The sequence below is a fragment of the Balaenoptera borealis genome (genome assembly GCF_965194805.1).
Source record: "Balaenoptera borealis genome assembly, chromosome: 7".
In the NCBI taxonomy this organism is placed as follows: domain Eukaryota; kingdom Metazoa; phylum Chordata; class Mammalia; order Artiodactyla; family Balaenopteridae; genus Balaenoptera; species Balaenoptera borealis.
In genome coordinates, this window is record NC_138864.1 from 68916370 (window position 1) to 68944138 (window position 27769).

General features: G+C 38.6%; 1 protein-coding gene across 3 annotated transcripts; it reads right to left on the reverse strand.

The window, feature by feature from the left end:
• Positions 1-26185, reverse strand: TAC1 (tachykinin precursor 1). 3 transcript variants are annotated; one of them, XM_082398578.1, is made up of 7 exons: positions 8022-26185; positions 7431-7562; positions 6265-6361; positions 5743-5787; positions 5239-5262; positions 3746-3799; positions 1-88 (listed from the first exon to the last, which is right to left on the reverse strand). In XM_082398578.1, exons 1-7 carry the CDS (start codon positions 8331-8333, stop codon positions 39-41), a joined length of 714 nt encoding a protein of 237 aa, XP_082254704.1. In that variant the 5' UTR covers positions 8334-26185; the 3' UTR covers positions 1-38. The 3 variants fall into 3 exon arrangements, with proteins under 3 accessions (XP_082254704.1, XP_082254705.1, XP_082254703.1); XM_082398579.1 differs by lacking the exon at positions 3746-3799 and having other exon boundaries at positions 6-88; XM_082398577.1 differs by lacking the exon at positions 1-88 and having other exon boundaries at positions 3649-3799.
• Positions 26186-27769: the final 1584 nt, after the last annotated feature.

Below are 27769 nucleotides of genomic sequence, written 5' to 3' on the forward strand. Positions count from 1 at the left end.
ACACAAATGAAGCTCAAATGAATAATACGTTAGGTAGTTTATTTACGTCTTCTTTCATAATTCTGCATTGCACTCCTTTCATAAGCCACTGAGAACAAAGATAAGGTAAAGGGTTTGTTAAGAAGATTCACTGACACAGTTAAACAAAGTTCAAGGCATACAGAAATTTATTTTAAACTCATAATTACTTTTTTCACTCCATTGAAGTATTTCTAAGAGTCTTATTTGCACATCTTCCAATCGGGCCTCAGTCTTTATCCTGATTGGAAGTGATCTGTCCACAGAATTCTTGGTTATTTTGGTCATCCTCATAGACTTGGTGCCCCCAAAGTGTATTTCCACAATATACTGCAACATTGATTCTCCACAGCTTTCTCAAGCAGTGGCGGACACCATGGTGATTTATAGAAAGGATAATGCCTAAAGTAAACAGGAATAGTAGGAGGATGAAAGCAAAATGTGGGACTTTTATTCTAGGACAGAGTCAACCAACTACAGGCCATGGGCCAAATCTAGCCCACCATCTTTTCTTGTAAATAGTGTTTTATTGGAACATGGCCACACCCATTAATTTATGTATTGTCTATGCCTACTTTAACATTAAAATGGAAGACCTGAGTAGTTGCTGCAGAGACTGTATGGCTCACATAGTCTAAAATGTTTACTCCCTGGCTCTTTACAGAATGAGTTTGCTGATTTCTGGTATCGGGGTACCGAATGGTGTGAGGGTCTCTTCCTATCTTGTGGATTCCTCCCAATGATAGATTGTCCTTGAGACTAAAAACAATCTCATTGTCTGTAAGTAGGGCAATGGAGCCATCTAAATACAACATAGTTTAACTTACCTCCTAGCACCCTAATGGCCTGTGAAAGATTAATCACTGCTTCCAAAGGTATTTAACATATAGCTAGCAAGTAACTTAAGTACTTTGACTATATGGACAGAAAAAAGTACCAAATTACATTATATTATATTATATTATTAAATATAATTTCAAAGGGGTCTGCAGCCACAAAAGGGTACGGATCAGATTGCTGTGATCAAAATACTTAAGTATATATTTTCATCATTTTATCTAATACTTTATACACTTAGATTTACATCGTAGTCAAACTACTGTGCTTTTACAAATTCAGTATACATGTATAAAATACTGAATTTAAATAGAAATAGTAGAAAGAATTGTGAAAGACATGTAGGAATCTTAGGTGCCACTCTAAACAATTTTCTCAGTGAGAAGGATTTGTTGAAAGAGTAGGTAGGTAAAGCCTCCAGTGTTATCACTTTCCCCTTTTACCACTGAGCAGGTTCTCATTAGCATTCAAGATTCCCTTAAGTGAGGTTAACAATACGTTGAATGTTTTATGTCAATCATGAACACACTTCCGGGGTGGAATGGATAGTCTGAGGCCCGATCTTGGCAGTTCTGAAGGAAAGAAACAGTCCATTTCTGACCCTGGTTTGTTTGTAGGAGGAGGATGGTCAGCACAAGTTCAGGTCCTGACAAGCTTTCGGTAACATAATTTTGTTCCTCAGAGAAGGGAAGTGAATGCTAATGTAAACTAACCAAAGACAGATTAGTGATTGAGCTGAAATACAAAGTCCTCTTAATTGGAAGCAGAGTTTCTTACCTGGTCCTTGAATCCTCTAAAACCATATGTAAATGTTTGTGTGTATGAACTGATAAGGGTTTCTCTGGGAAGACACTTTCTAGATTACTCAGATTGTCAAAGGGGTCTGTGACCACAACAGGGTAAGGATCGGATGGCTGTAGAAGGTGTCTATGATAACCTTGCCTCAACTGATTATATGAAAATGTACCCGATTGGGTATAAATTACATATTTAACCATTTTTTCCTTTTATATCTTCTTAACTAAAATGGAGGAGCAAAGATTTAGTCATAAATTGATTCTGATTCATACAGTGATTCTATTTAATATATCTATAATTATATTATTTTAAGTACATTTAATAGCATCTAATTTGTTCAAATTGCACATATCTATATTATTTGTAAAGTTAAGCATGTTCTGAAACCACTTATCAATTCTGAAAATGGAAAGTTGTTGACTGGTGTGATTATCAAGAAAACCACAGGTATATAAGGGCTAGGGTACACTTCTGATACAAATAAAGCCAGTGTGGTTTAAACTTATATTCCATTTCCAAAAGCTGGAAGATAATACATACTAATAAAACAATTTTAGTTTTTCATTAGGTACACTGGTAACTTCTTTAAAATTTAAACTTGAGAAGCCTCCAAATTACTGAGGAAGAAATACAAATGTAGTGTCTAAATCTGGAAGGTAGAGAACCAATATAAATATGAGGATACCTTGGACTTCCCTGATGGCGCAGTGGTTAAGAATCGGCCTGCCAATGCAGGGGACATGGGTTCGATCCCTGTTCCGCGAAGTTACCACATGCCTCGGAGCAACTAAGCCCAGGGGTCGACGAAACTACTGAGCCTGCGCTCTAGAGCCCTCAAGCCACAACTACTGAAGCCCCGTGCGCCTAGAGCCTGTGCTCCGCAAAAATAAAAGCCACCGCAATGAGAAGCCTGTGCATCGCAACGAAGAGTAGCCCCCGCTCACCGCAATTAGAGAAAGCCCACGCGCAGCAATGAGGGCCCAATGCAGCCAAAAATAAAATGAAACTAAAAAAAAAAAAAAATACTAGGATACCTCATTTTTGCATGACTTTTTCAGATTAATTAAGCCAGCATATCTTACTTACAGATTTTCAGGAAACCAGAAATATTCTAAATGGATAAGACAGGTGATGATTACTTTCTAATTAATTACATGATTAGTATTTTAATTCTAATTTCACTGAAGGTAAAATAAAGAGAATCTGAATAGCTTTCAAATTAAACTACGAACTATAAGGCCTGAATGAGCTTAACAAAATATCAGTTTCTATGAAAATGATACAGGGGTTATTTAACCTTGAAAATACTGTGATGAATGAGTTAAGAAATTAGAGTTTTCAGATATATGCATATGGCATTTACATAGAAAATAGAAATTGAAGAAAAGAAAGGAAATATGCAGGCTTTACATCAAGTGAAAGAGTTGTTCAGACTTAAACTGGGTTATGGGGAGAATTGTGGCACTCGTTCTCTTTAAGGGTTTTATAGCCAGAACTGATTATAACCCTCTAGGATAATTTGACTGTGTTCCTTTTTGAAGGCATTGGAACGGACTATGTTACTCTCCTAGTCTTAAACATTCATCAGGAGGTTTAGAGTTTGAGTTTCTATAATATCATAAAGAGCAAGTGATTTGTAAAAATGGATTTGTTTGTTTTTGTTTATTTATTTTGGTGTTGGAAGACTGTCAGATTTAACCTTTTGTAAGACTTTCCAATTACCTTGGTAACAAGTAAAATTATCGGTCTTATCTCCCCCATCCCCCATACCCCTTAGTTCAGTAAGGTTAAATGTGGCTTATTGAACAGATGTAAGGGAAAGGGTATTAGACTAGCCCAAAGATTCAGGTTAGGTAATGATTAAATGTGGCAGACACTGGGAGTTTGAGAAGGATAGATTGATATTGTGGTGATATTAGCTCAATCATCTATAAATCCATTCTTGGATTTATTTATTGCAATTAGATATTTTTCAACATAAATACTCATTTTAATTTTATTATTCCTGTTTAACACTTTGAAAAGAATGCCTTAGAGAAAATAGAAGTAGATTTAAGGTACTGTTTATTTGCAGTCATGGTTTTATACATACCAGAATTTAAAGCTCTTTTGCCCATTAGTCCAACAAAGGAATCAGTTTTATGCCCTGGAAAAATACATTTAGGGGTATTTTAATATATATATCTCTGGAAATAAACTGTTATAACTAGTACCAAAAAAATGTAAGCTTCCAAATATATGCCTATATAATAAATATATAATTATTTCAAGTTTTGGTGAGCCCGAAGAAATAAAGATTCCTAGTAAGTCTTATAAATGACACTAAATAAAAATAATACAATGAAAGCACTTTTCTCAATTCTATATCTAAATATTAGCAAGTACACTTTATTCATATTCTATTTTATCTGTCTATATACAATGTTTTAAATATTGCTGTTTGAGCTAGCTTTGATGTTTAGGGAGTCAGTTTCACATTTGTGTGACAGAAACATCAAAGCTTATTTCCTCATATTACTGAATATGTTGTATTTCTCAGGAAACTGAAGCTTAGTTAAATCAGATTCCTGTACCTGATAATTATAAACTTCTAAAGTTCACTATTGCTATTTTATTGGATTTTAAAAAATATTTCTTTTGGAAAAAGTACATTAGTTTTGACATTAATAGAGTACATTTATTTTCATTACATGGAATTTTGCTATATATAATTCCCTTGAAAGTCAAGTCCTGAGAAAGTAAATATGAATAAGATTTATTTACTTTCAAAGATGAAGCCTTTGGAAAGGATTATTATTTTAACTCTAGTGGGAGGATGTCTCTTGGTTTATACTATATTAGCTAAGAACACGGCTGCTATCTTAGGGTGGCCTCTACTCTGCTTCCAGTGAATCAAAATCCAAGTTGGAGTAAGTGAGTGGACCTTGGGGTAAGTGAGTGTGATTAAGATGGACCCCTGGTACTTTCTACAACTTTATCTATCTTTACCTTTAGTATGGATTCTCTACTCATTCACTCCATCCTCTTAATTGGTTGCTGGATTACTCTAAGAAATGATGTCATCATGGAATCCAGCACACTAAAATGAACTAGGAGATGCCTATAAATGCTTGGATTTTTGTTTTTGCTTTTGTTTTTTCAGTGGAAGTGGTGGGGTGGGGTTGAGGGGAGAGGAATGCGTGGTGGATTTTTACCCCTAGGGTTGAAATTCTTATCTAAAACTAACAATTTACAGGATTTAAAGGATTCCTTCCTCCCTCCCTTCCTTCCTTCCTTCCTTCCTTCCTCTCCTTCCTTTCTTTCTTTATTATCTCAGTTTCTGTGGGTCAGGAATTCAGCAACAGTTCAGCTGAGAGTTAAAGGATTTTTAATATAATGCATCCTTTTGATAAGTATGATATGTTTAAACAACAGAGCTTTAAACATTCATGTTCTGGATGTACTATGAGTCTGCTCCATTCTTAAATTGTGCTAATTAAAAATATTAAGTTCTACATTACAACAGAAAATAAGTTATTATGTAAAGTGGAATTCAATCTAATTTACATTTGCATATGATAAATGTCAAAATAATTTGGAACTTACTTTTATGAGAGATCTGGCCATGTCCTATAGAAAGAAAAATAAAATTAACAAACACAATAGATTTGTTTTAAAGGAGCTACATTATATCTTTTAAAGAGAATTATAAAATAAATTGATTTTTTAAATAATGCAACATTTTCCATTCATGTACTATCTTGAGGAATATAGCAGAATCATAAATGCTATCCAAATTATTAATAATAAAAACAAAATATTTTAAACAAAAGGAATATTTTTAAGTGATTTATGTGGGCCACAGATTCGAACCCAGGTCTGTGAGACTCCTGAGGCCTGAACTGCCTGGCCTTACCACCTGTCTTGTTTTCTTATAAGAGACACATCTTCAAGGCCGGTCAGCTTTGATGCTCAAGAGAGAGAGAGAGCAAACCCATCTCTTTATTCAATAGTCAACCAAGAATCTGTATTTCAACCCACAAAAGACATTCTCCATTTTCATACATGTGCATTCACAAGAGTAAAATAAAGATTTAGAGAAATGTTTACCATAAAGAGCCTGTAACAGGGCCACTTGTTTTTCAATTGAGGAATCTGACAAGAGACGAATTGACATTAACTGTTTACACGTGCCACTGATGGTGTGAGAATTCAAGGAAATTAAATATTTCTATCATGAGACACTGGCACCTAAATCTAATCCAACCCCAGTGGTCTAAAGTCAGTTTTCCACATGGACTGAGAACATTCTGATATCCCCTGGAGGCCCCGTTCCTTCCTGTTCTTTGTCAGTTTGGATCCTTAGTCAAGGAAGCACTTAGCTTAAGGTTGGTTCCTGTTCTTGGTGGTTTGGACCGATCCCTCCCTCCCTCCGTGGCATGTGTGTGTTAGCGGGGTGAGGGCCAGAGTCGCGCTCCGGGAGATATACCCATTTTAGGGTGGAAGTCTCTGCTCATAGATCAAGAGAGATTGCGTGCTCTGAGCATGAGCTAGGATTCCGGGGTGGGAGTGGCGGGGGGGGTGGTGGGGGTTGCCCAGAGAGACAGAGAGGGTGATGGCTGCCCATCTCACCAGCATCCCGTTTGCCCATTAATCCGAAGAACTGCTGAGACTTGGGTCTGCGGGCGATTCTCTGCAGAAGATGCTCAAAGGGCTCGGGCAGCTCCTCCTAGAGGACAGACGCACCGACAGGGGCGTGTAGGCAACCAGTGCAAGGCGCCGGCAAACTAGAGTCGTTCTGGCGGTGCGCTCCAGCCTGGGGCAAATCTTGGCGGCAGGGACAGGCCGAGCCAGGGCTGGGGAACCAGCTCCGAGGCGAGAGGAGGCCGGGCCTCCCCACACCTGGGCGTTGCCTCTCTCCACCCCTCCCCGCCCAATTCGTGTCCGGCGCCGCCGCCTCCCCGAAGCCTAGCCCTAACCAGTTAGCTGGAGGCTCGTCGTCTCCAAGCCCTGCTCACTTTCCCCTCTTTCCTCCCATCCCAGGGACCCTCACTCATCTGCCGCTCAGCTACCGGACTTTGTTCATCTCTAGCTCGGGCTTTGGAGACTTCTCACCGCCCTAAATGCGCACAGGTGTGTGTGGGGGAGTGGCGGGGGGAGGGTAGGGAAGGTGACAGCCCTTTACAAGCGACTAACAGTGCGCGACTTTCACTGTTCCGGCGGGGCGCGCTCCCTTGCGCGAATAGCCTGCGAGCAATCTAAAGGAAAACTTGCGGCTACGTCTCCAGGTCCGTAAAATAAAAGTCATGGCAGGAAGTTAGCCTCCTACCCACCTGCGCCCCTCCAAGACCCCAGCACCTCGCCACTTGCCCCTGCTTTTGCCTGCGTCGGGCGCGCACTCCTCTGCCCCTGCCCCAGCATTTCCAAATGCCAGGTCCTTGCAGCTGGACCTGAGTCTCCGAAATCCGCGTTACCAGGGGATGAAACCTTGTGAGGTTTCCAGTCTTGTGAGGATTCCGGGATCACCTGGGAGGGTATAATTCCTCCAGAGAGTTCACGAGACCCGACGATGCAGCCCTCGGGAGGAAACTTGGTTCTTGGATGCAAAATCTCGTGTGGGACCCAGGGGATGGCGTTCCTCTACATCCCTCCCGGCGCGCCTCCACCGCCTCTGGTTGCGGTCCCGCTAGGGTCCTGGTTGGTGCCCGCTAGGGTAACTAGGATGCTATCGCGGGGGGTAAGTGACACCTCGTAAGCCCATGAAGAAAGGCGCGGGCCATCTTGGGACCGGGTCTCACCTTGATCTGGTCTCTGTCGGACCAGTCAGACCAATAATTCAGATCATCGTTGGCTCCAATTTCTAATGCAAACAGTTGAGTGGAGACGAGAAAGAAGACTGCCAAGGCCACTAGGATTTTCATGTTGGATTTCTGGGATGAGTGGGGAGAAGAGGCAGAGGAGAGAAAAAAAAAGTGTATTGGGGGTGTCTATCCAAGAGTTGAGGCAGCAGAATTTTCGATCCCACAACGGAACTCAAGGTCGATTGAAACAAGATAAACCGCCTAAGGGCTGAAGTCCTGTCGGTACCCTTTAGGGAAGAGAATCAAGCCCTAAAGCTTCTCAAATCCTCTTCTTCCTAGATCCCAGCCCCCCCAGCCCCCAACCCACCAATCCACACCTTCAAGCCAGGAGGCTCTGCGGGTTGGAAGAGAAAGAGGGACAAGGCACTTGGGATATCCGTCTCGCCGCCGTCTCCCCGCAGTCCCCCCGCTGTCCCTCAGCTGTCTCCCCGCTGTCCCTCGCCGCAGCGGCCCATCCAGCCCTGCTAGACGCCGCCTCGGAGCGGTGCGCGGTGCGGGAAGCCCACCCGGCAGGGCGCAGGCACTTACTGCGGCTGACCAGCCCTTGGGGTTCCTCGGCGGGTCGGAGCGCTCGCTGGGCGCTCGGCACTCTCTGTCGCAGCAGCTCGCGCTTTTGCCTGCTGGCTGCAGCGCGGTATTTATCCCAGGTTCGCTGAGCCTCGAGACCCACGTGACACGCTCCCCACGCGACTTTCTGCTCAATATTTCATTAGCCGCCTCCTCTCCTTTCGCTTGCGTCTGATTGAGAGTTTCCGAGACGGCAATCCGTCGGTGCGCATGACATCTGGACCCAATTGGGTTCGAAATGACGCAATTGTAGGAAAATCGAGATCTCGCCATCCAATCCCCAGCGGGCTGTCTTCTTCCGTTTGCAGATCTGACGCCCCCTCCCCTCTTTTTCTTCAGAATGGGCTTCCATGACACCTGAGATTACTCATCAAAATTGAGCAAAGTGACTCATTCCTCAGACTTAGGCAACTTTTAAGTCCCTTGAGAGGGTAAGTTGCACTTCCAAGGATGGCCAAATAACTTCGGGTATTAAGATATTGTTGTCGAAAATCAGACTAAGAAAGGAGAACTTCAAATGGGGGGGGGGGGTAGGGAGACATTTCCCCCCTATTTCCATCTGCAGAGTGTCTTAAGTGTTTCTGAGATATATCAATAGCATCTTTCTACGAGCAGAACATCTTTCTCCCAAATTAGCTAAAATACTGCCGTTTCTTCAGTATACGAAAGGATTTTTCAGTCCCATAGGATTTCAGACGATGGCAGCAGATTTATTTTACGTTTTGGAGACGGGGGAAATTAAACTTGGCATTGCACGTAGAACTTTTATATCAGTGCCATTCTAGGATATCTTTTGTTCCAAGCTAGCTAGCTACATGCTGGAGCAGGGGTACGTTTTCTCTTCTCTCCTACCCTTTCTCGCTGAAGACTAAGAAACGCACCAGAGGTGTACAGGATCCTTCCCGGTTGTCACTAAAGGACTCTTAAGATCCTTCATAGATTTCTCCTGTACATGAAAATAAGTGTAGTGAAGATGTTAATTGGGCAGTCATTATCAATATGAAACTATTTGACAAATAACATCTGTATAGATTATCACAGCTTTCCATGAGCCCATGGTTTGCCTTGCAGACTAAATGACTGTTGTATCTGGGGTGGAGTTGTTTTCTCCTCTTTCCTTAGTAAGTACTATGCTTTCCAGTTAATTCTGATGTTCTTAGTATAGTGCATAAAGGAAATAATTTATTGCAATTCATATAAACCAATATTTTTTCTTCTAATATTTGTTGTTCTTTCTTAAATAACCCTGACTTTTGAAATTCCCATGTGTCTATCTCATTTCTTTAGGCCTAGCCTCACAATGCAATGCGTTATATTTGTTTTTATAACTTTTTTATATGGGAAATTATAAACATATACAAAAGTAGAGAGAATCATCCACTTGAAACAATTTGCAAGTTTCACTTACAAACCCTTCCTATTTCCCCACCACTCAGATTATTTCAAAGCAAATCTTAGACATAATTTCAACTGTAAATATTTCAGCATGTCTATAGAAAGGATAAAAAATAAAAACAGAACCATGCTGTTGTTCCACCTAAAAAAAACGTAAAATAATTCCTTACATTAATATCCAGTCAGTGTTCAAATATTCCTCATTGTTTCATAAGGCCCACCCCCATACAGTTTACTAGTTGAAATCAGAATTGTAATGAAGTTCATAAATTGCAATTGGTTTGTATATCTCTTAAATCTTCCCTAATCTATAGTTCTCTCTCTCTCTCTTTATGAATAAAACTGCTCAGTAGACTGTACTATGTTCTGGAGTTTGCTGATTACACCTAGTGGTTTCTTTTAACTTGTTCCTCTGTTCTATTTCCGATTACTTGGTAGTTGTATCTAGAAGTTTAATGACATGTTGGTTCGGTTTTTCTGACAAAGTTACTTTGCATGTGTTGTTAGGAAGCACGTGATAGCTGGTTGCTTCTCCTTTTGAGAGTTAGCAGCTGTTGCTGATCATTTTAGATCCATTAACTTATTAGTACTTTCAAAATAGTGTTATTATGATTTTATCATTTATTTTTTTATTTATTAGTTGGCCTATTCCTTCCATATAAAGAGAAAATTTTTTTCTCAACAACTATGTAGTTACTCTAAGACATGGCTAACCTAGGAAAGATGGGATAAGTGCTTGATTAATTCCCTTTACCAATTTAAAAAATGAGTTGGTAAATTAATATATTCAAATATGGCACCCCCCCATTTAGGATTATTATGACTTCATGGATTTAAACACAATTGAAGTATTTCATTTCTTCAAAGAAAGATAGAATCAGGCCTCCTTCTAATCGGTGCTCAGATTATCCCATTTCTTGGCCAGAAGAAGAAAGGTGACCAGAAAGTGACTTTTCAAATTGACTCCTGAGATATCTGATATGCCTTAAATAGGCTTTAAAGGCTTTCTTGATTTTGGTAAGACAAGATATTCTAGGTTTAAGTTGTGTATTTCCTGCCTCAAACCTGCAATTTGCATTTAAGGAGCTCTTGTTTGTTTTGAATTAGAAATGATAATTAGAGACCATAATCTGGGTATTATGGGTGCACAATGCTACAGAGTTCTTCATTGTTTCAAGACTTTTTCAATGAATAGAGCTGAAAATGTGTGTATGTGTGTGTTTAAAATCATGAATATATCATGACAACTTTCTGTTCAAATCAGGATACTATAGAGTCTTTCTTTAACCTCTTCTATTTTGCATCTTCTCTTCAATGCCAAAATATCAGTTCCCAGTGACATCAACATTGTTACTCATTTGCTTTATCCCAATACACAATGACAACATGATCAACAATATGATTATTAGAAACAGACTAAGGGTTTTTATTTGTATTTTTTTTTAATCTTTAAGATATATCACACAAGGTATGTTCAGTCAACTTACTATGTTTTAAAGTCATTTTAAAAGTTCTCTATATGGTTATGCTATCAACTATAATACACATAGGTTCATTTGCTCACTTTGCTTTTGAGTTTTAGGAATTGCTTTTATTAGAATTATGTAAAACACATAGTTCCAAACTCAAATATTTGAAACATAATGTATTCAAAGAAGTATACTTTCAATCCCTGTCCCACTACTGTCTTCCTTCTAGTAACTATTTCTTTTAGGTTTAGTTTATTCTTTTATTATTATTTTATTTTTGTTGTTATTATATTTTAAGCAAATATGTATTTATATCCCTCTCCACCTTGTAAAATTCCATACCCAAAGTGGGGCATTTTAGACTAATTTTTTTTCTTAGTTGCTGATGTGGTTTATGAAGTAACAATAAAGACAGCTATTTCACAAATTCTTCCCTGTTAGCTCAGTGTAACCAGGTGTATAACTATGTTCAGATGCTATATGTTGTAAATGTGCCACAGTACATAAAACAAAGGCTGTTTTATAGAATTGAGTAATAAACAATGAGATAAAAAATTGATCAAAGAATACATTTCCCACTTTTTCCATGTCATTCGTCAATTGCTAACTTAGTGCTCCTAGTAAGGTCATGCACTTACTGACACACTTTCTCCTTGAACATTGCAGGGTTTGGGCTACTTATATTCTTTATTTCTTTTATTTGGGATATTTCTATTCTTTATTTGTTTTGTTTCCCAAAACATCAAATTTATGAAAATATACATATCAGTGAAATACGTATGTATGAGAAGTAGAATGGTGAAAAAGTAAATAGTTAATAAATCATTTGTTATGTTTGTAAATTAAAAACATGCAGGAAAGCACAAAGAAAACATACTATCATCCATTTTCTCATAACCCAGAATAAACCACAGTTAACATCTTGATATACTGCCTACAATTTTTAAAGGGAAAAAAAAAACACCTGATTTTTTTCTTTTTGTAAAATAAGACCTACTCTTTATAAAAAAGAAAGCAATGCAGAAAAATACAATAATGTATTTTTTAAAAAATTACCACAAACTCAGAAATTGCCACCGTTAACATTATTTTGAATATAGTTCTATGCATATTATATGTTGAAGACTATAACAATAGTCACAGATAAATAAAAGTTATGAAAGTAGGATGAGATCCTAGGAAGTATTTTTAATAAAAGATGGTTGCTTATATTTTATTTGACTTTAGTAGAAGAAAAACAAAATAAAAGTGAAAAATGTTTCTTTACCACAAGACACTTTTTCCATAAAATAACCCATCAATGTTATAAAACAAGATTTGGAGGTAAACATTAAGAGGCTAGTATGTAACAGTTTACAAAATAGATATTTGGAGAGTATCTGTTTAGCTCCTGTTTTGAAAGATGAGGACATTAGCACTCAAACTTCCTCCCATCTTCCTTACCCCCCACCTCCCAATTTTTGCAGTTATATTATTATTTTAACATTAGTCAGGTTTATAACATTCACAATTATTTTTGCTACTGTACTTTCATTAGTTGTCTTCTATTCATTCTATATTTAAACAGATTTATGTTCACCACCAGTCCCTCTAATCTAGCTTTGCCATTCTCAAGTTTATTTTCAATCATCTTTTATTTGGATGGAGGTTGCTGTCAAGCAAATTTTTCTTCCTGGAGAAGAAATCATACATATTGCATTCCCTGAGTTCTTTCATGCTAGTGAATGTCTCTCAGTGGTTCCTATGCTTGAATGACATCTTAAGTAGTTATAATATTTAAAAATTAAATTTCATTTTTCTCAGCCCTTTATGGACACTGCTTCATTGTCTTGCAGAATTGAGTGTTGGGGAGAATTCTGAGGTGGGTTAGTTTTCCCCCTTGCTTGGATGTGATTTGCTGTTTTGCTTCAATATCTGAGGAATTCTTTCTTTATCCTTGATGTTCAATATTTCAATTAGGATATGTCTTGTTGGGCATCTCACATCTAATTTTCTTAGCGTGTCATGACTGTTTTTGTTCTGCAGATAATTCTCTCTCTTCATTTTGGGGAAATTCTACTGTATTCTGTCTTTGTGAATATATCTTTTAAATGGAAATTCCACTTCAAAAATATTATGGTCTTTTTCTTTGGATCTTAATATATTTTATTATATATATATATATATATATATATATATATATATATATATATACTATTGTAATATGTATATCTAATGTCTATAATATTCTACCAAGTTGCTTTAATTCTTTGCCCTTTTCATCCACATTCACTTAGATTATCTTACCTTTTCCTCTTTGTGTAGTAATTGACTTTTGTGTCAGTAATTCACCTTGCTGTATCTAAATTACTATTTCCATAATCATGTTGCATAGTCCCCAATTTGTCCACGTAGATTAGTAATTTCCTTTTTCATCTCATTTAATTGCTTTATTATTTTATTGGTATAATTTTATTTTGTTGAACTTATGTTCTTATTAAGATGTTCTTGGTGTGAAGTAATTGAGGGAGTTTCCTTCTGTTTCCTGAGTTATGTTTCCTTCAAGTTCAGTGGTAAAATGCATGAGTTTTGAGCAAGTGCTACCAATTTTAATACAGGCTTAGCCACTTGCTAGCCATGTACTCTCTGCCTCAATTTTCTAATCCATCAAATGGGATAATAAATAGTACTTACCTCATAAGATTGCTGTGGGGGTGAAATGAGTAAATACATGTAAAGTGTAAAGAACAATGCTTAGCACATGCAATGAACATTTAACTATTATTATTCTAGGTGGCTGTGTGTGTGTGTGTGTGTGTGTGTGTGTGTTTGTGTGTATGGTTAATTTTATGTGTCAACTTGGCTAGGCTATGTTGCCTAGTTGTTTGGTCAAACACCATTCTAGATGTTGCCATGAAGGTATTTTTTTTTTTAGATGTGATTAATATTTGAATCAGTAGACTTTGGGTAAAGCCGTTATTCTAAATTATATGGGTGGGCTTCATCCAATCAGTTGAAGGTTTTAAGAGAAAAAGACTGAGGTTCCCTAAGGAAGAAGAAATTCTGCTTCCAGACTGCCTTTGGACTCAAGACATCAACTTCTTGCTGAATTTCCAGCCTGCCAGGCTGCCCTGTGGATATCAGATTTGCCAGCCCCCATAATTGTGTGAGCTAATTCCTTAAATCCTTTAACTGATTCCTTAAAAAACCAATCTGTCCCTCTCTTTCCTTCTCCACACACATGCACACATACACACATACACATCCTATTGGTTCTGTTTCTCTGGAGAATCCTAAACAGCGTGTAAGATATTTGCACAGTTTCTGGACCATTCTCTCCATCTAGATGTTGCTTGGGTGGCTCTGGGCGTGACTGTTTGACTCTATTTCTGTAATTTAACTGGAGATTTTTTTCCCTCTGAGGACTAGGAATTTTGCCTTCTGTTCACTTTTCTTAGCCTGAGGGAATGACAGGGGAGGGGGAACTTGGATGAGGTGTGATACAGTCTGAATACTTAGTCTCTGCTCTTTCCCCTGAGATTTTGGTGCAGTGTCTTGTTCCATGTCAATTCCCTGATTGGAAGGTCTGTTCCTTTCTGGCAAGCGACCCCGTTGGACTTTGAGTTCTGTATGCCTGACAGCTTCCCTCTACTTCCCGGAGTGTCAGCTCTATTCTATTCCCTGGTGTCACCAGTTTCTCTCAGCCACTTGTATCCTTTATGTTTTGGAAGAAAATAATCATCTGCCCACTCAGTTTTCTTCTCTCCATGTGTAGCATCATTGAGAATTCTCAGAATGTTATCAATTCACAAATAAATCGTTTGGAAGGTGATGGCAAAGTTAGGGAGACTGGGCTTCTGTGGATCCAAGCAGTGATGGGCCTCTCTCTCTGCTTTGCTCCAGAATTTTCTGCTTCTTTCATTGGCTACAGGTTCTTGAAGATTAGCGCATTAATTAGATCGTGACTCTTGTTTGGTGGCTGATGGTAGATTTTAATTTTCTTCCTGGAATTAACAATTTTTACTTTATTTTGTAGGTGTTGGAGAAGGCCTGGAATAGTACCATGTTCATGTTATCTGACTAGTAAATGTTTGTAGAATTGTTGGATATCATCTATATCACATGGATGCATTAGTTCTTTACTGTTTTGTTGTCCCAGACTCCCTAACTTTAGAAAATCCTCTGGAGCACTGCTGTAGCTGCAAATGTGACAGTGGAAGAATATGTTATCTGCAGGGTAAAGTCCCTTCTCTCGTCCCTGACACACTGGCTTACCTTTTACATGTTATTTACCTGGGAAATCTCACTGCTATGATCACTTTTTTTCTTGTTGCCACATGGAAATTCTAACATGCTTTATTGATTTTTTAAGCACACTCATGTCAATCACTCTTTGAAATCTTTCCAGTCTCCATTATTACCAGGCTCTGAGTTACTGAGCACTTGCCACTGCATGGGAAGAGACACCACTCAGAGGCAAAGGTAGAATTACAAGTTTCTGTAGCACCTGAGGTACACTAGAGGGGATTTTAAGCAGTTCTACTCAAAACCAGGTAATATAATCATGGTTTCATCAGGTAATACTAATCCCTTGCATCTAAATCTAATTACTTCCTTCTATGTTTCATGATGCTGCTTCTTCAAATGTTTAGTTGTTGTGTTGCTGTCTCTTTGTCCAGAGAGCCACTTCTTATGAGAAACTGATTTGAGTTCCTGGTATAGTAAAGTAAGAAGTGGCACACTACTAGAAAAAGGATACAGTATTTCAACCTTCCAACCTTCTGCACATGCCACAAAAATAATTAAATCAATAAACATTTATTTAATGTTTGCTATTTTCTAAGCAAGTATGGTGTTGGGAATACAGAGATGAATGAGTCACACTTTTTGCTCCAGCAGGACTCAAGAAAGTCAGAGGGGCAGGACACATAACAGATGCTATACCAGAAGAGTGACCATTGTATTAAGGGAGCATGGAATGAGATTTCCCTAGATGGGAGGGAGTAGGATAGAAGGCGTTCCAGGGAGAGGGAACAGCTTAAGCAAAGACAGAGAGGTAAGGCTATGCAATGGATATCCACTGGAGGATCGGAACCAAGGTGGCAAATGTTGCCAGGGGGGATGGTAGTCAAGGATCAGGAGGGGTAAAACAAGATGAAGTCAACTGACATTAACTTCTTGTTCAGTCTAAACATCAGCAAATCCTGTTAGCAAACAAAGATAACTTGCTCTAGAAGAAGAGCAAAGCTCACAGGTGTTGTTTTTCACCTCATAAACTCCTAGTCACTAGTGGTTCTTGAATCAAAAGTTTAGGTGTTTGGTGATTTTTTGAACTACTTACATATAGTCAAGGATACCAGTTTTTAAAAATATTTAACAAATGTGTTTTCCTTCCATTGCTTCTGGGTGCAATTGAAAAATTCACATTGTATATACTTGCCAAAAGACTGAAGATAATCTCTTTATTCAACATGACTCTGCAGTGTTAAAATAATAAACCAGACTAGTAAGTGTACTGAACATACTCCTAATCAGTTATCAGTTTTACTAAACTGGATCCTTAAAGGTCAAAAATTCAATGAAAATTAGGGGTAGCCAGCCCAACTGTCTTAGCAAAATGGCCAGTTTGTAACACGGCATAGAAACAGTGTTAAAAATCAGGAAATAAATCATTCTGAACTAGATTGATAATGAGAATGTGCACATTTAGATTCACTGGGCACCCTAAAGCAGGAAAGTGCATTTTTCAATGTCAAACTGAGGAACCCAGTTGTGAAGCCATACTTTATTCCCTTCATCCTCTAGGCAGTAGTTTAATAGTTAATGTATCAGACAATTGACTTTGAACTCTGAAAAGTCCTCCCTGATTACCCCAGTCCCGGGAAGACCTTGCCATTTGGCAGCCATGGCCTCTCTCCTGCACTGCTTCCATTAATGTCTCTACCAAATGGGGTTTGAACTCAGGCTATCTGGTTCCAGGGTCCATGCCGCTAGCTCTTACCACAATATTGTCTGGGCTGCTGTAGAGTTGATGTCATTTATGTGCTGAGGGTTTGGGTGGGGGATGTCTGAGGGAAGCACTAATCATGTATTCCTATTTTCTAAGCTTCACTTTTGAATCAAATTAAGTCACTGTAAAACTCATTATCTGGATTTCATTGCTTCTAATTTTTGTAAAAACACTATCACAGGTCTATAGTATAATGTATTCTATTTAATTGGGTGTTTAGATATAAAATGTAAGAGTTTTTGATTTAAGAAATTGCTAATGAGGAGTATATATGTTTTGATCAAATAGCTCTTATGGCATAGTTCATTGTGTGTTTAATGTTCCTTTTGTAAAAGATTGTGAGATTTGTTTCTTTTATTATTTGGTGTATCTTCTCTGGAAAACTGGTATGTCTTCTTATATCAGATAAGAGTTATTTTATCCAATATTTTCACCTCTTTCCCCTGGTTTTTCTTCTGTTTTGTTTATCTCAGCTGTCAGAGAACTCAGAGCTAGTTTTCGATTTTGGGGCTCAGTTTTATTAACTTCTAGTCTAGTCTAATTACTCAACATTTCTCTTTAAAACTTGGCTTTTGTCTTATGTTTTAATGTTTAAAATTAGTTTATATTGTTAATTTATTATAAATAGCTTCAAATTATATATATATATATATATATACATAGACATACATATATATATACATATATATGTATATATATATAAAACCAAAAGACCTGTTATGTTTACATTTCTTATCATTTCCAATACTAATAACCCTGGGCCAACTCTTCCTTATCTCTCTTCTATATGATTTCAATAATTTCTTAACAATTTTCCCTGACTCCTGACACATCGCTCTCTAATCTATCCAACGCAACACAATTTATAGGAGAATGATGATGATATTATTTTGCTCTACAAAACTCTTCAGTAATTTCCTCTTTTTCACAAAGACAATTACAATCTCCTTAACTCATTTCTTAAGATTCCCTAATATGCATTCAACCTAACTTTTTAGGCTTTTCTCCCTCTAGTCTTCCTCTTTTTTATGTTTTTTAATTTTTTTTAATTTTTAAAATTTATTTTTGGCTGCGTTGGGTCTTCGTTCCTGCACACAGGCTTTCTCTAGTTGTGGCGAGCGGGGGCTGCTCTTGGTTGTGGTGCACGAGCTTCTCATTGTGGTGGCTTCTCTTGTTGCAGAGCACAGGCTGTAGGTGCACGGGCTTCAGTAGTTGTGGCATGTGGGCTCAGTAGTTGTGGCTTGTGGGCTCTAGAGCACAGGCTCCGTAGTTGTGGTGCATGGGCTTAGTTGCTCCGTGGCACGTGGGATCCTCCCGGACCAGCGCTCGAACCTGTGTCCCCTGCATTGGCAGGAAGATTCTCAACCACTGTGCTACCAGGGAAGTCCTCTAGTCTTCCTCTTTGAAATTTTTAATTTAGCCCAACTTGACTACCTATGGTCTACCTAGTTGTTTCAGCCAGAAACCTCAAGGTTAATTTTCTCCTTTCTTTCATCTCTGCTTCCCCCTGCCCTCACCCAATCCAATTCATCAGTTAGGATCCTCAACTTTTTTTTTTTTTTGGCCACGCCAGGCAAGTCCTCCTCTTCCCATTTTTGTTGCCACCTTGTGAGTCCAGAACAACTTCAGTTGTCTTCCAAACCACTCTCCACAAAGGAATTATAATGAGCTTTTAAAACACAACGAGCACCTTGTTACCACTGTGCTTAAAACTCAAAGTGGCTTAAATGAAATCCTTAACCCTGGCCTTCAAAGCCATGCATGATCTGGCCCCTGCTTACCTCTTCATGCTCACTTCCTGCCCCTCTCCTCCCATTTACTCTTTAGCCTACCAGTGTCCTATCAGTCCCTTGAACACAGCAGTCCCAGTTCACAGTCTTTGCCCAGGTCCTATATCTGGCTAGAGCAGGAGTTGGCAAACTAGTCTATGGGCCAAATATGGTCCACTGCCTGCTTTTGTCAATAAAGTTGTATTGGAGCACAGCCAATGCCGATTGGGTTAAGTATTGTCAATGGCTGCTTTCATGCTCCAGTAGCAGTGTGGAGTAATTGTAACAGAGAACAAGTGGCCCTCAAAAAATGAAATATTTACTCTTTGTCCCATAATAGAATGTTTGTTGACCTCCGGGCTAAAATATTCATGCCCCTGCTCCTTGCAGAGCTGGTCTTTTCTCATTGTACTGTTCTCAGGTCAAATGTCTCTACCTCAGAAAGGCTTTCCTGATCACCATATCTAAGCAGGTTACCTCCTAAATTTTCTATCATTGTACCAAATTTGTGATTCCATTACATTCACCACAAGTTGTGTTTAACTATTGTTTGTTGACCTGTGACTATATTTTTAATTGAAATATACATTTCTTAAGGGCAGGGAACATGTCAGTTTTGTTCTTCACTTTATACTCAGTTCCTGAAATAATACCCGATCATAACAGGTAATGAATGTTATCTGAACAAATGAGTGAACCTGTCCTATGTCCCACCTCCAATTTAAAAAATAATTTCCCTTTTGTCTGGTGAATATTTTGAGATCTTTTAAGCAGCCCCTTTCCCAGTTTATCTTTCACTGAGAATGCCCTTCCTGTGTACTGCCCTTATGGGGCCCTCTTTGTAGTTTAAAACACTTCCCTTATTAAATAGTTACATCAAAATGAAAATAGAGAAACTGATGAAAAAAGGGAAAACTATGAAGAATCATTAGTCAAAGCCATGTGGTAAGATCCAACCATATTCGCTTAGAGATAATTTTCTTATTAAAAAGTACAGAAACGTCTAATCTTTAAAACCTTAAGAAATTCAAGTATAAATATATACTCTAGTATATGTAAATTACCTAATATAATATGTCCTTAGTAGTGAAATTCCATCATCAGTACTGCTTGAGCTTTGATCATAGCATTAAGATAGAAAAAGAAACAAATTTACCATTGATTACAAATTTTATCAGAACAGTTTCATAGGAAGACTCCAGAGATGTTTAATTGCTCTGTACTCATATGTCCTTTTTTACAGTGATAGTTTTGATGTGTTAAGAACAATGCATAAGGCTAATTAATTAATTAATTAGTGGGGAAATCTTACAGCCAAGCTCCGTGTTGTTTATAGTAGATTTGTCTGAAAGGAATGATGAGTAAGGAACACATGAAGGACAGTATCCCCAGATATCCTGGTGAAGTAACTGGCAAAAACTTCAGTAAAAAGGGGAATTGAGAGACAGAGAGGCATGGTTAACATTTTTAGTGGGAAAGAGTTTTGCCTGAGACCTTGGATCTGGTTCAAAAGCTGAGAGAAAGCCTGGGAGACTTTACTAAACTTTGACAATGATTTTCATAGCCTGGAACAGAATTTAAAAGAAATCATAAGCTCTTGTCTGAGCAAATATCTAGCACTATATGGCTGTCATCATCTGTGAAGTTTAAGGGAAACCTGAAGCCACTAATGCCTAAACCATGGAGAGGTCTGATATTTCATCCTCAGTGCTTACTCTATAAACAGAAAGTAAAAAGGCCAGCAGCCTTCTACTCTGCTTGTCTTGTACTGGCCATGAGTCATTGTTAGTGATATGTAAAAATCGGTCATAAAGCTATCCCAGTAACAGAGTTATCCTGGATATAATTACTTGGATTAAGAATTAAATATAAAATAATAATTTATTATTCTACATCTCTGTCAGCCACAAGAAGAATCAATAGAATTATGGGTAAATGGATTTTTAATTATAAGGAAGTAACTTAACTAGAGGTCCAGTGATTTACCTTCCTTTCTTTTAGCCAACTGAATTCAAGAGATTTGGGACTGATTCTTCCAAAAGTAGCAAATAGCATTACCAGTAACTAGGAATTCAGAGAAACCTTTAAAAATTTATTGCCAGTCTCTTTTCCGTTTGCTTCATTTTGGATTCCCCATCATCTTTCTAGGGTAAGTTATCAGAAGAAGCTTCGTGAAAGGAAAGGAAGTCCAGTTATTTCTTATTTTAAAAATTTGTTCCAGTGGCAGACTGCAATTTTGTTCTATCAACATTTCTTTTTTAAAATAATTAATTAATTAATTAATTAATTTTTAGCTGCATTGGGTCTTTGTTGCTGTGCGCAGGCTTTTCTCTAGTTGCGGCGAGCAGGGGCTACTCTTCGGCTTCTCATTGTGGTGGCTTCTCTTTTTGCGGAGCATGGGCTTCAGTAGTTGTGGCATGTGGGCTCATTAGTTGTGGCTCACAGGCTCTAGAGTGCAGGCTCAGTAGTTGTGGCACATGGGCTTAGTTGCTCCGTGGCATGTGGGATCTTCCCGGACCAGGGCTCGAACCCGTGTCCCCTGCATGGGCAGGTGGATTCTTAACCACTGTGCCACCAGGGAAGTCCCTACCAACATTTCTTTAGAATATGCTAAGCATACAAAAGAAAAATAATTTCAATTACTGCATCCATTGTAGTGTAATGGGATTTTGCTACTTTAATCTATACAGTGCATAGCTGTTTTAAAACTTTGAGACTCATAGGTGATTACACGTACTTAGAATCATTTAGAGGCTATAAGAACATAGATAATGGAATGAAACACAGATATTGCAGTAAGATGGACCTGGTTTATTGTCTGTTTTTTATTGAATGCTAGCTGTTTGACCTTAAGCATATAACTTAGACATCTTATTCTGTATGTGTGTGTGTGTTTGTGTTTAATATACCTACACCATAAGGTTTCTGTGATAACACGAAATCACACTGTAAAACACATAGCATAGTACCTGGGAACTGGTAGACAGTAAATTGCAATCATGGTTATATCATTATTACTCTAAATGTAGAATTTGAGTGTTCCAGGGGAAATGCAATATTCACCGAGAGACATATCTTGGTATGGAGAACATTTCCAGGGAGCAGTTAGCTCTGTATACGTAAGTGAAATTAGCTTACTCAACACTTAGTTTCTGTAAATGGAACCATAGCCAATGTATCTTTACTTTTCTGATTATGTATCTAAGCTTGCAACACTGGCCAGTATTTTATGAATGCAGGCTTCATGAGTTTAGATATCAGAATTAAGGCACAGCTCACTTTAAACAAACTGGGATTTAAGATAACCTTGAGAGTGAGATGAAAGATTTGTTTTAATTTTAGATTCTTGTATTTACAGAAAGATCCATGCTGGATGTCTTAGTTCAAGCTGCTGTAACAGAACACCACAGACTAGGTGGCTTATCAACAACAAAAACACATTTCTCATAGTTCTGGAGGCGGCAAGTTTAAGATCAAGGTGCCTGCAGATTCAATATCTGGTGAGGACCCCTTTCTTTGTTCATAGACTATCTTCTCACTCTGTCCTCACAGGTAGAATGAATGAAGAGCTTTCTGGGGTCTCTTTCATAGGGCACATTTCACATTTGGGTTAGGATTTCAACATATGAATGTTGGGGGGACACAGTCTGTAACGGGAATTTTAGAATTGAAAGATACCTTAGCAGTCATCTTGCCAAACACTTTTTTCAGGTGATGAAACAGACAACCAAAAAGATGTTTCTAAGATCATATAGTCAGTTATCAGCAGAACCAGGATTAGAACTCAGGACTCCTGACTTGCGATCAGCTCTTCCTGTGGCTGGCTCTGCTTAATTTAGGACAATTTCATAGGAGGTGTGATACTTGAATTGGTCCAGGTTAGCAGCCTTTTCCAAATGTTTAAAATATGCCTCTATTTACAAAAATTGATTCTTGTTATACTTTTGGGGAACATTGACATTGGTGGTGAGGAAGCATGGGTGAGGCAGCATGAACTACCCACACCCCCAGATATATTGAAGATGAATACTGCTCAGGCTTCAGATAACTGCTAGGTTTCTGGGCTGCCACAGGGGAGCAGGTGTGTTGTGTATATACCTTTGGCAAGAGGTGCATTTCTTGGGAAAATAGAAAAGTTTTCCCATAGTGTGTGCAAGAAGAATCCTCTTCCCATTAACAATACAAAATCTTCAGTAAATTCTCACTTCTCATTATTACATTTGGACCTATTTTTGTGGTGTGTGTGTGTGTCGGGGGGGGGGCGGTTTTATATGTTAAAGTGTTTAATCCTTCATCAAGACGAACACAAGGCAACAGTAGCAACTGCCCAAAGAGGCTGGGCCATATAAGGTTATAAAGAATAGTGAGAATAATGATAGTTATTTTTTATTGAGTGCTTACCAAGTGCCAGATTTGTGCTAAGTGCCTTATTTCGTTTAATTATTGCAGTAACCCTCTAATGTGAATACTATTATTATCTGTCTTATTGACAAGGCACCTGAGGCTTTGAGAGATTAATTTGATCTAAGCTCAGAAACAGAGTAGATGCATTTAAGATCATTTTATGCGCTCCAAGGCACCGTCTTGCCAGACTCTGGAACTACAGCAAAACCAGTAATGTTACATTGTCAGTAATGATTTCTCTCTGCGTCAGCATTAGCTCTCATCTCAGAGGGATGCTGAAGTGTAAAGTAGTGATGCACGATGCGAAGCTAGGTGGTTTGACTTTGTTTTTCTTCATGTTTGAAATCTTTTTATTTGCGTATTTTAAAAATGGTGCATTCGAAAACTAAAATCATCTGAAGAACCACAAAAAAATGGCACTCTGATGAAACTGCATTTTACAGCCTGCCAGACACCTTGAACCAGCTTAATTTTCACTGAAGATTCACCTTGGTTCAACCCAACAGTTTCATCATCAACATCCAAGTACTTTTTCTTCCCTGCCAGCCAGCCAGACCTGCCTGGGAGAGACAGGCCTCCTCTGTCGGTAGTTCTTGATTCTTTGATGTGAAAAAGAGCAACATAGTCATTTAAATCTGATCCAACCCCTGCATCCCACAAACTTAAACAGCTAAGAGAAGTAAAATAAGAGGACAATGCTTGGGGAATGAGCAGTGCCTATTGGTGGCACACCTCACTAGCATTCACCTGTTTCCTTCTCCAGTTTGATCTTTTCTTTTGAAGACAGTAGACTTTTCTCTTACACTTCTGCCTTGAACAACTTTGGCTTATCGAATTTCTCAATCTCAGCTATATCAGGTTTGTCAGACATGGTTGCAGAGAAAGTGGAGGGAAGCAGGCAAGCCAACAGAGTCCAGTTTGTGAGTCTTGCCTGACTTTTAAGCAGTTGCTGTTCAGCTGAACAATTGGAGAGAATAGATGTAGACAATTTTCGGCAGTTTAAGACAGTGAGCTATATTTACTGCCTTCCTTACTATTATGTACTGACTCTGTTCGTGGGAAAGCAGGTAGGTGTAGCTATAGGATTACCTCAGGTTTTTTTGCTGTTGTTGTTTATTTTTTCTTAACAATTGCACATCTCTTCACCTTCAAATTCACAGTTGGGGTTTTAAACCAACTGACAGTCATAAAGTCAAGAGTATGTACTCTTGTTCTCACCTGGGAGTATGACTAATGGAAACATAGCTAACAAGTCTTCCTCACAGCCAAGCCTCAGCAGCCTATTTGATTTGTTCCCAGTTGGACAGGCAGAAGAAATAGAGAAAGGGTTACGATGGTGGCATTAAATTCTAACCTTCTCAGGTTTGATTATGAATAAAAAACAACACTCTCTGACAAAGCTTTATAAAGTTAGTAATTATTAAAACCAAAATAAACCTCTAAATAGCCTTTTCTGTAAAAGGAAAAAAACATCTTGGGGCATTGAAAATCCCGCATGAAATGAAGATATTTTTCTTAAGAAGAGCAAGCAATAAGGCCTTTAAACTCTATGCTAAACCAAAGAAAAGAACAAGAAAAGAAATGTCATCTTAATGATTCATCTGCATTGGAAAATATATACATAATCATAATCATGTAAATTTTTTAAAAAATTTTAACTTCTAGAACAGTGTACTGACAGAATACGGAAGACTAAACGATGGTTACCAAGCGGTATACACGTTATCAATCCTGATGGTACAAAATTAAGAGTAAGGATGACAGAAGTAAAGAGGCGAAGGTGGGGTGAAAGAGAGCTAAAGGGAAGACTAAGAAAGCCAGTAGCTTAATGTACTAAACGGCAAGTCAAAAATTGCTGTCTATACTGGATGGAACAAGGGATCCAGGTAGAATGCCAAGTTAGCCAATAAAGAAAAAAGTAAGCCATACAATTTGGGGCAATGACAGAAGGGGAGGCAGGTGGGTGATTGCAGAGTGACATAAATCTTCATCTTTCAGAGCAGGAAGTTAATGGGAAATATTGGGATCTGATAAAACAAAGAGCTCAGGAGCATAGTGCCCAGAGAGATTTCAGGAGTCCAGAATGAACGGGCTGCATCTGGTGGCAGAAAGGGATGGGTAGAGGACTGCTGCTTGTAACCAGCATGTACATTTATTATGTTGATAAACAAATATTAAAAGTTAATACTGTAAAAGAAATGTTGTAGGAAAATATTTTTCTAATATATACCTCTAAGACCCACTCACACACCTTTTTTTTTTTTTTTTTGTATAAAATGCATTGGGAGCATTGAGTTATTCAGCTTTTTATGGGTTTATATGGGTTTGGAATGACAGTGTATTTCTAAGTAGGTGTAGGAAGAACAAGCTTGTCATATTTTTATTATGATACAAAAATGACCAAGAAAATGCCACTCTGACCATAGATAGGCAGAGGGACAAGCAACAAACAACCCTGAGGGCCACCATATGTAGAGGCGTTGTGATGAAGACTAGGAGAGGCTGACAGTCAGGGTGCAGACAGCTCAGCACAGGCCAGGGAGAACCGGCCGGCACCAGGAGTGGGATGCAGATGAGTTAGAACTCAGACAATCCTCCCCAACGTCCCGGCACAGATGCAACACCAGGAGGCAGTTTTTCCTGATAGGGGAGGGAGTTAACCCTGAGTTGATTGAGAAAACCTGGAATCAATTAAATAACGTATTCTATCATCAGGTGGAATGAGGAACTGAAATAGAGATTGAGTTAAAGAAAATTGCATTCCTTATTCTGCCAACGGGAAGAGTCGTACATTCACGCGATGCTAGTTATTTGGCGAAGGAGGAGCTGGGAACAGGCAGTGTGGCTCCAGCGTACTGCTCGCAACCAAACACCACACTACGGCACTGGCGAGGACAGAGGCTGATTTGCTTAAAGAATTGTTAACGTAGACGGCAGGAAAAGGTAAGTACCTGAAGACAGACGGAAAAGTATTTTGGGAATTTTAAGAAAGGTATCCTGAATTACTTAGAACTGAGGGAATGGGAAGATTTACCTAGAAGATATACCAGTTGAACTTGTGCTTGAAGAAAAGGAAAACCTATTCTAGGTTTTATTTTATATATATATATATATATATATATATATATATATATATATATATATATATATATACACACACACACACACACACACACACACACACACACACACACACACAGAAGCCTGGTGGATGTGTGCTTATGTATCCCATTATTGGGATTAAAAAGAGAAGAATTAAAATTTAAGTACAAGTAAGAATTCTTTTTTTTTTTATGTTGTGTATTTTATTTATTATTATTATTATTTTTGGCTGCGTTGGGTCTTTGTTGCTGAGCGCGGGCTTTCTCTAGTTGTGGTGAGCGGGGGCTACTCTGTGTTGCAGTACACCAGCTTTTCATTGCGGTGGCTTCTCTTGTTGCAGAGCACAGGTTCTAGGCGTGGAGGCTTCAGTAGTTGCAGCACGGGGGCTCTATAGTTGTGGCACACGGGTTTAGTTGCTCCGTGGCATGTGGGATCTTCCCGGACCCAGGCTCGAACCCGTGTCCCCTGCATTGGCAGGCGGATTCCTAACCACTGCACAACCAGGGAAGTCCCTCTTTTTTTTTTTTTTTTTTTTTTGGTCTTATTTTTATTGGGCTATAGGGAATGGTTTGGGAAATATCTCTGCAAGTTATGCCCCACTAGAGAAATGTCCATTCTAATTTTCCTGGGATAGCTTTCAGAGCTTTCTCTTTTTCTTGGAGCCACTGCTCTTGCTGGCAGCAGCCTCTTCAGGTCCACTGCTGAGTGGCTTCTCCTTGGAAGAGAATTTCCTCTTTTTCTTGGGGATACTCTTGTTTTCTGACTCTTCAGGGTCAATAACTGGTTATGTTATTAGATAATACATGTTATTCAAAAGAAATTAGTAAGATAGTCCTTACCAGAAATATTTAAAATTGGAAAATTGGAGATATTCACAGACTACATACTTTGGGATCTTTTGTCATTGGCAGCAAATTAGACAATGCATTAATAAGTCTTTGAAGCTTCTATAGTCAAAACAACAAACTGGAAGTTTGTTTTTACTTTATTTTCATTTTTTATAAATTTATTTATTTTTGTCTGCATTGGGTCTTTGTTGCTGTGCACGGGCTTTCTCTGGTTGCGGCGAGCGGGGGCTACTCTTCGTTGCGGTGCGTGGGCTTCTCATTAAGATGGCTTCTCTTGTTGCAGAGCATGGGCTCTAGGGGCACGGGCTTCAGTAGTTGTGGCTCGCGGGGTCTAGAGCACAGGCTCAGTAGTTGTGGCACACGGACTTAGTTGCTCCGCGGCATGTGGGATCTTCCCAGACCAGGGCTGAATCCGTTATCTCCTGCATTGGCAGGTGGATTCTTAACCACTGCACCACCAGGGAAGTCCCTGCTTTGACTTTAAGCAATCCTTAAAATAAAATTCATGTTCTATGTTTCTGTTTGTGTTATAAAACTTGTGTTTGTCAAATCAGTCTAATTTTTAAAGGGAGAAGAAAATTACTATTTATTTGGTGGTGGGGGGAGAGTTGTTTTTTATCCTACTGTTGAGACAAGAAAAGATAAAAATACTACTTCTACATTCCATTTGGTGCAGTATCTTCCAATTCACAAAAGAGAGAGATGGGGAAGTTAATGGATGCTGGAGAATAGA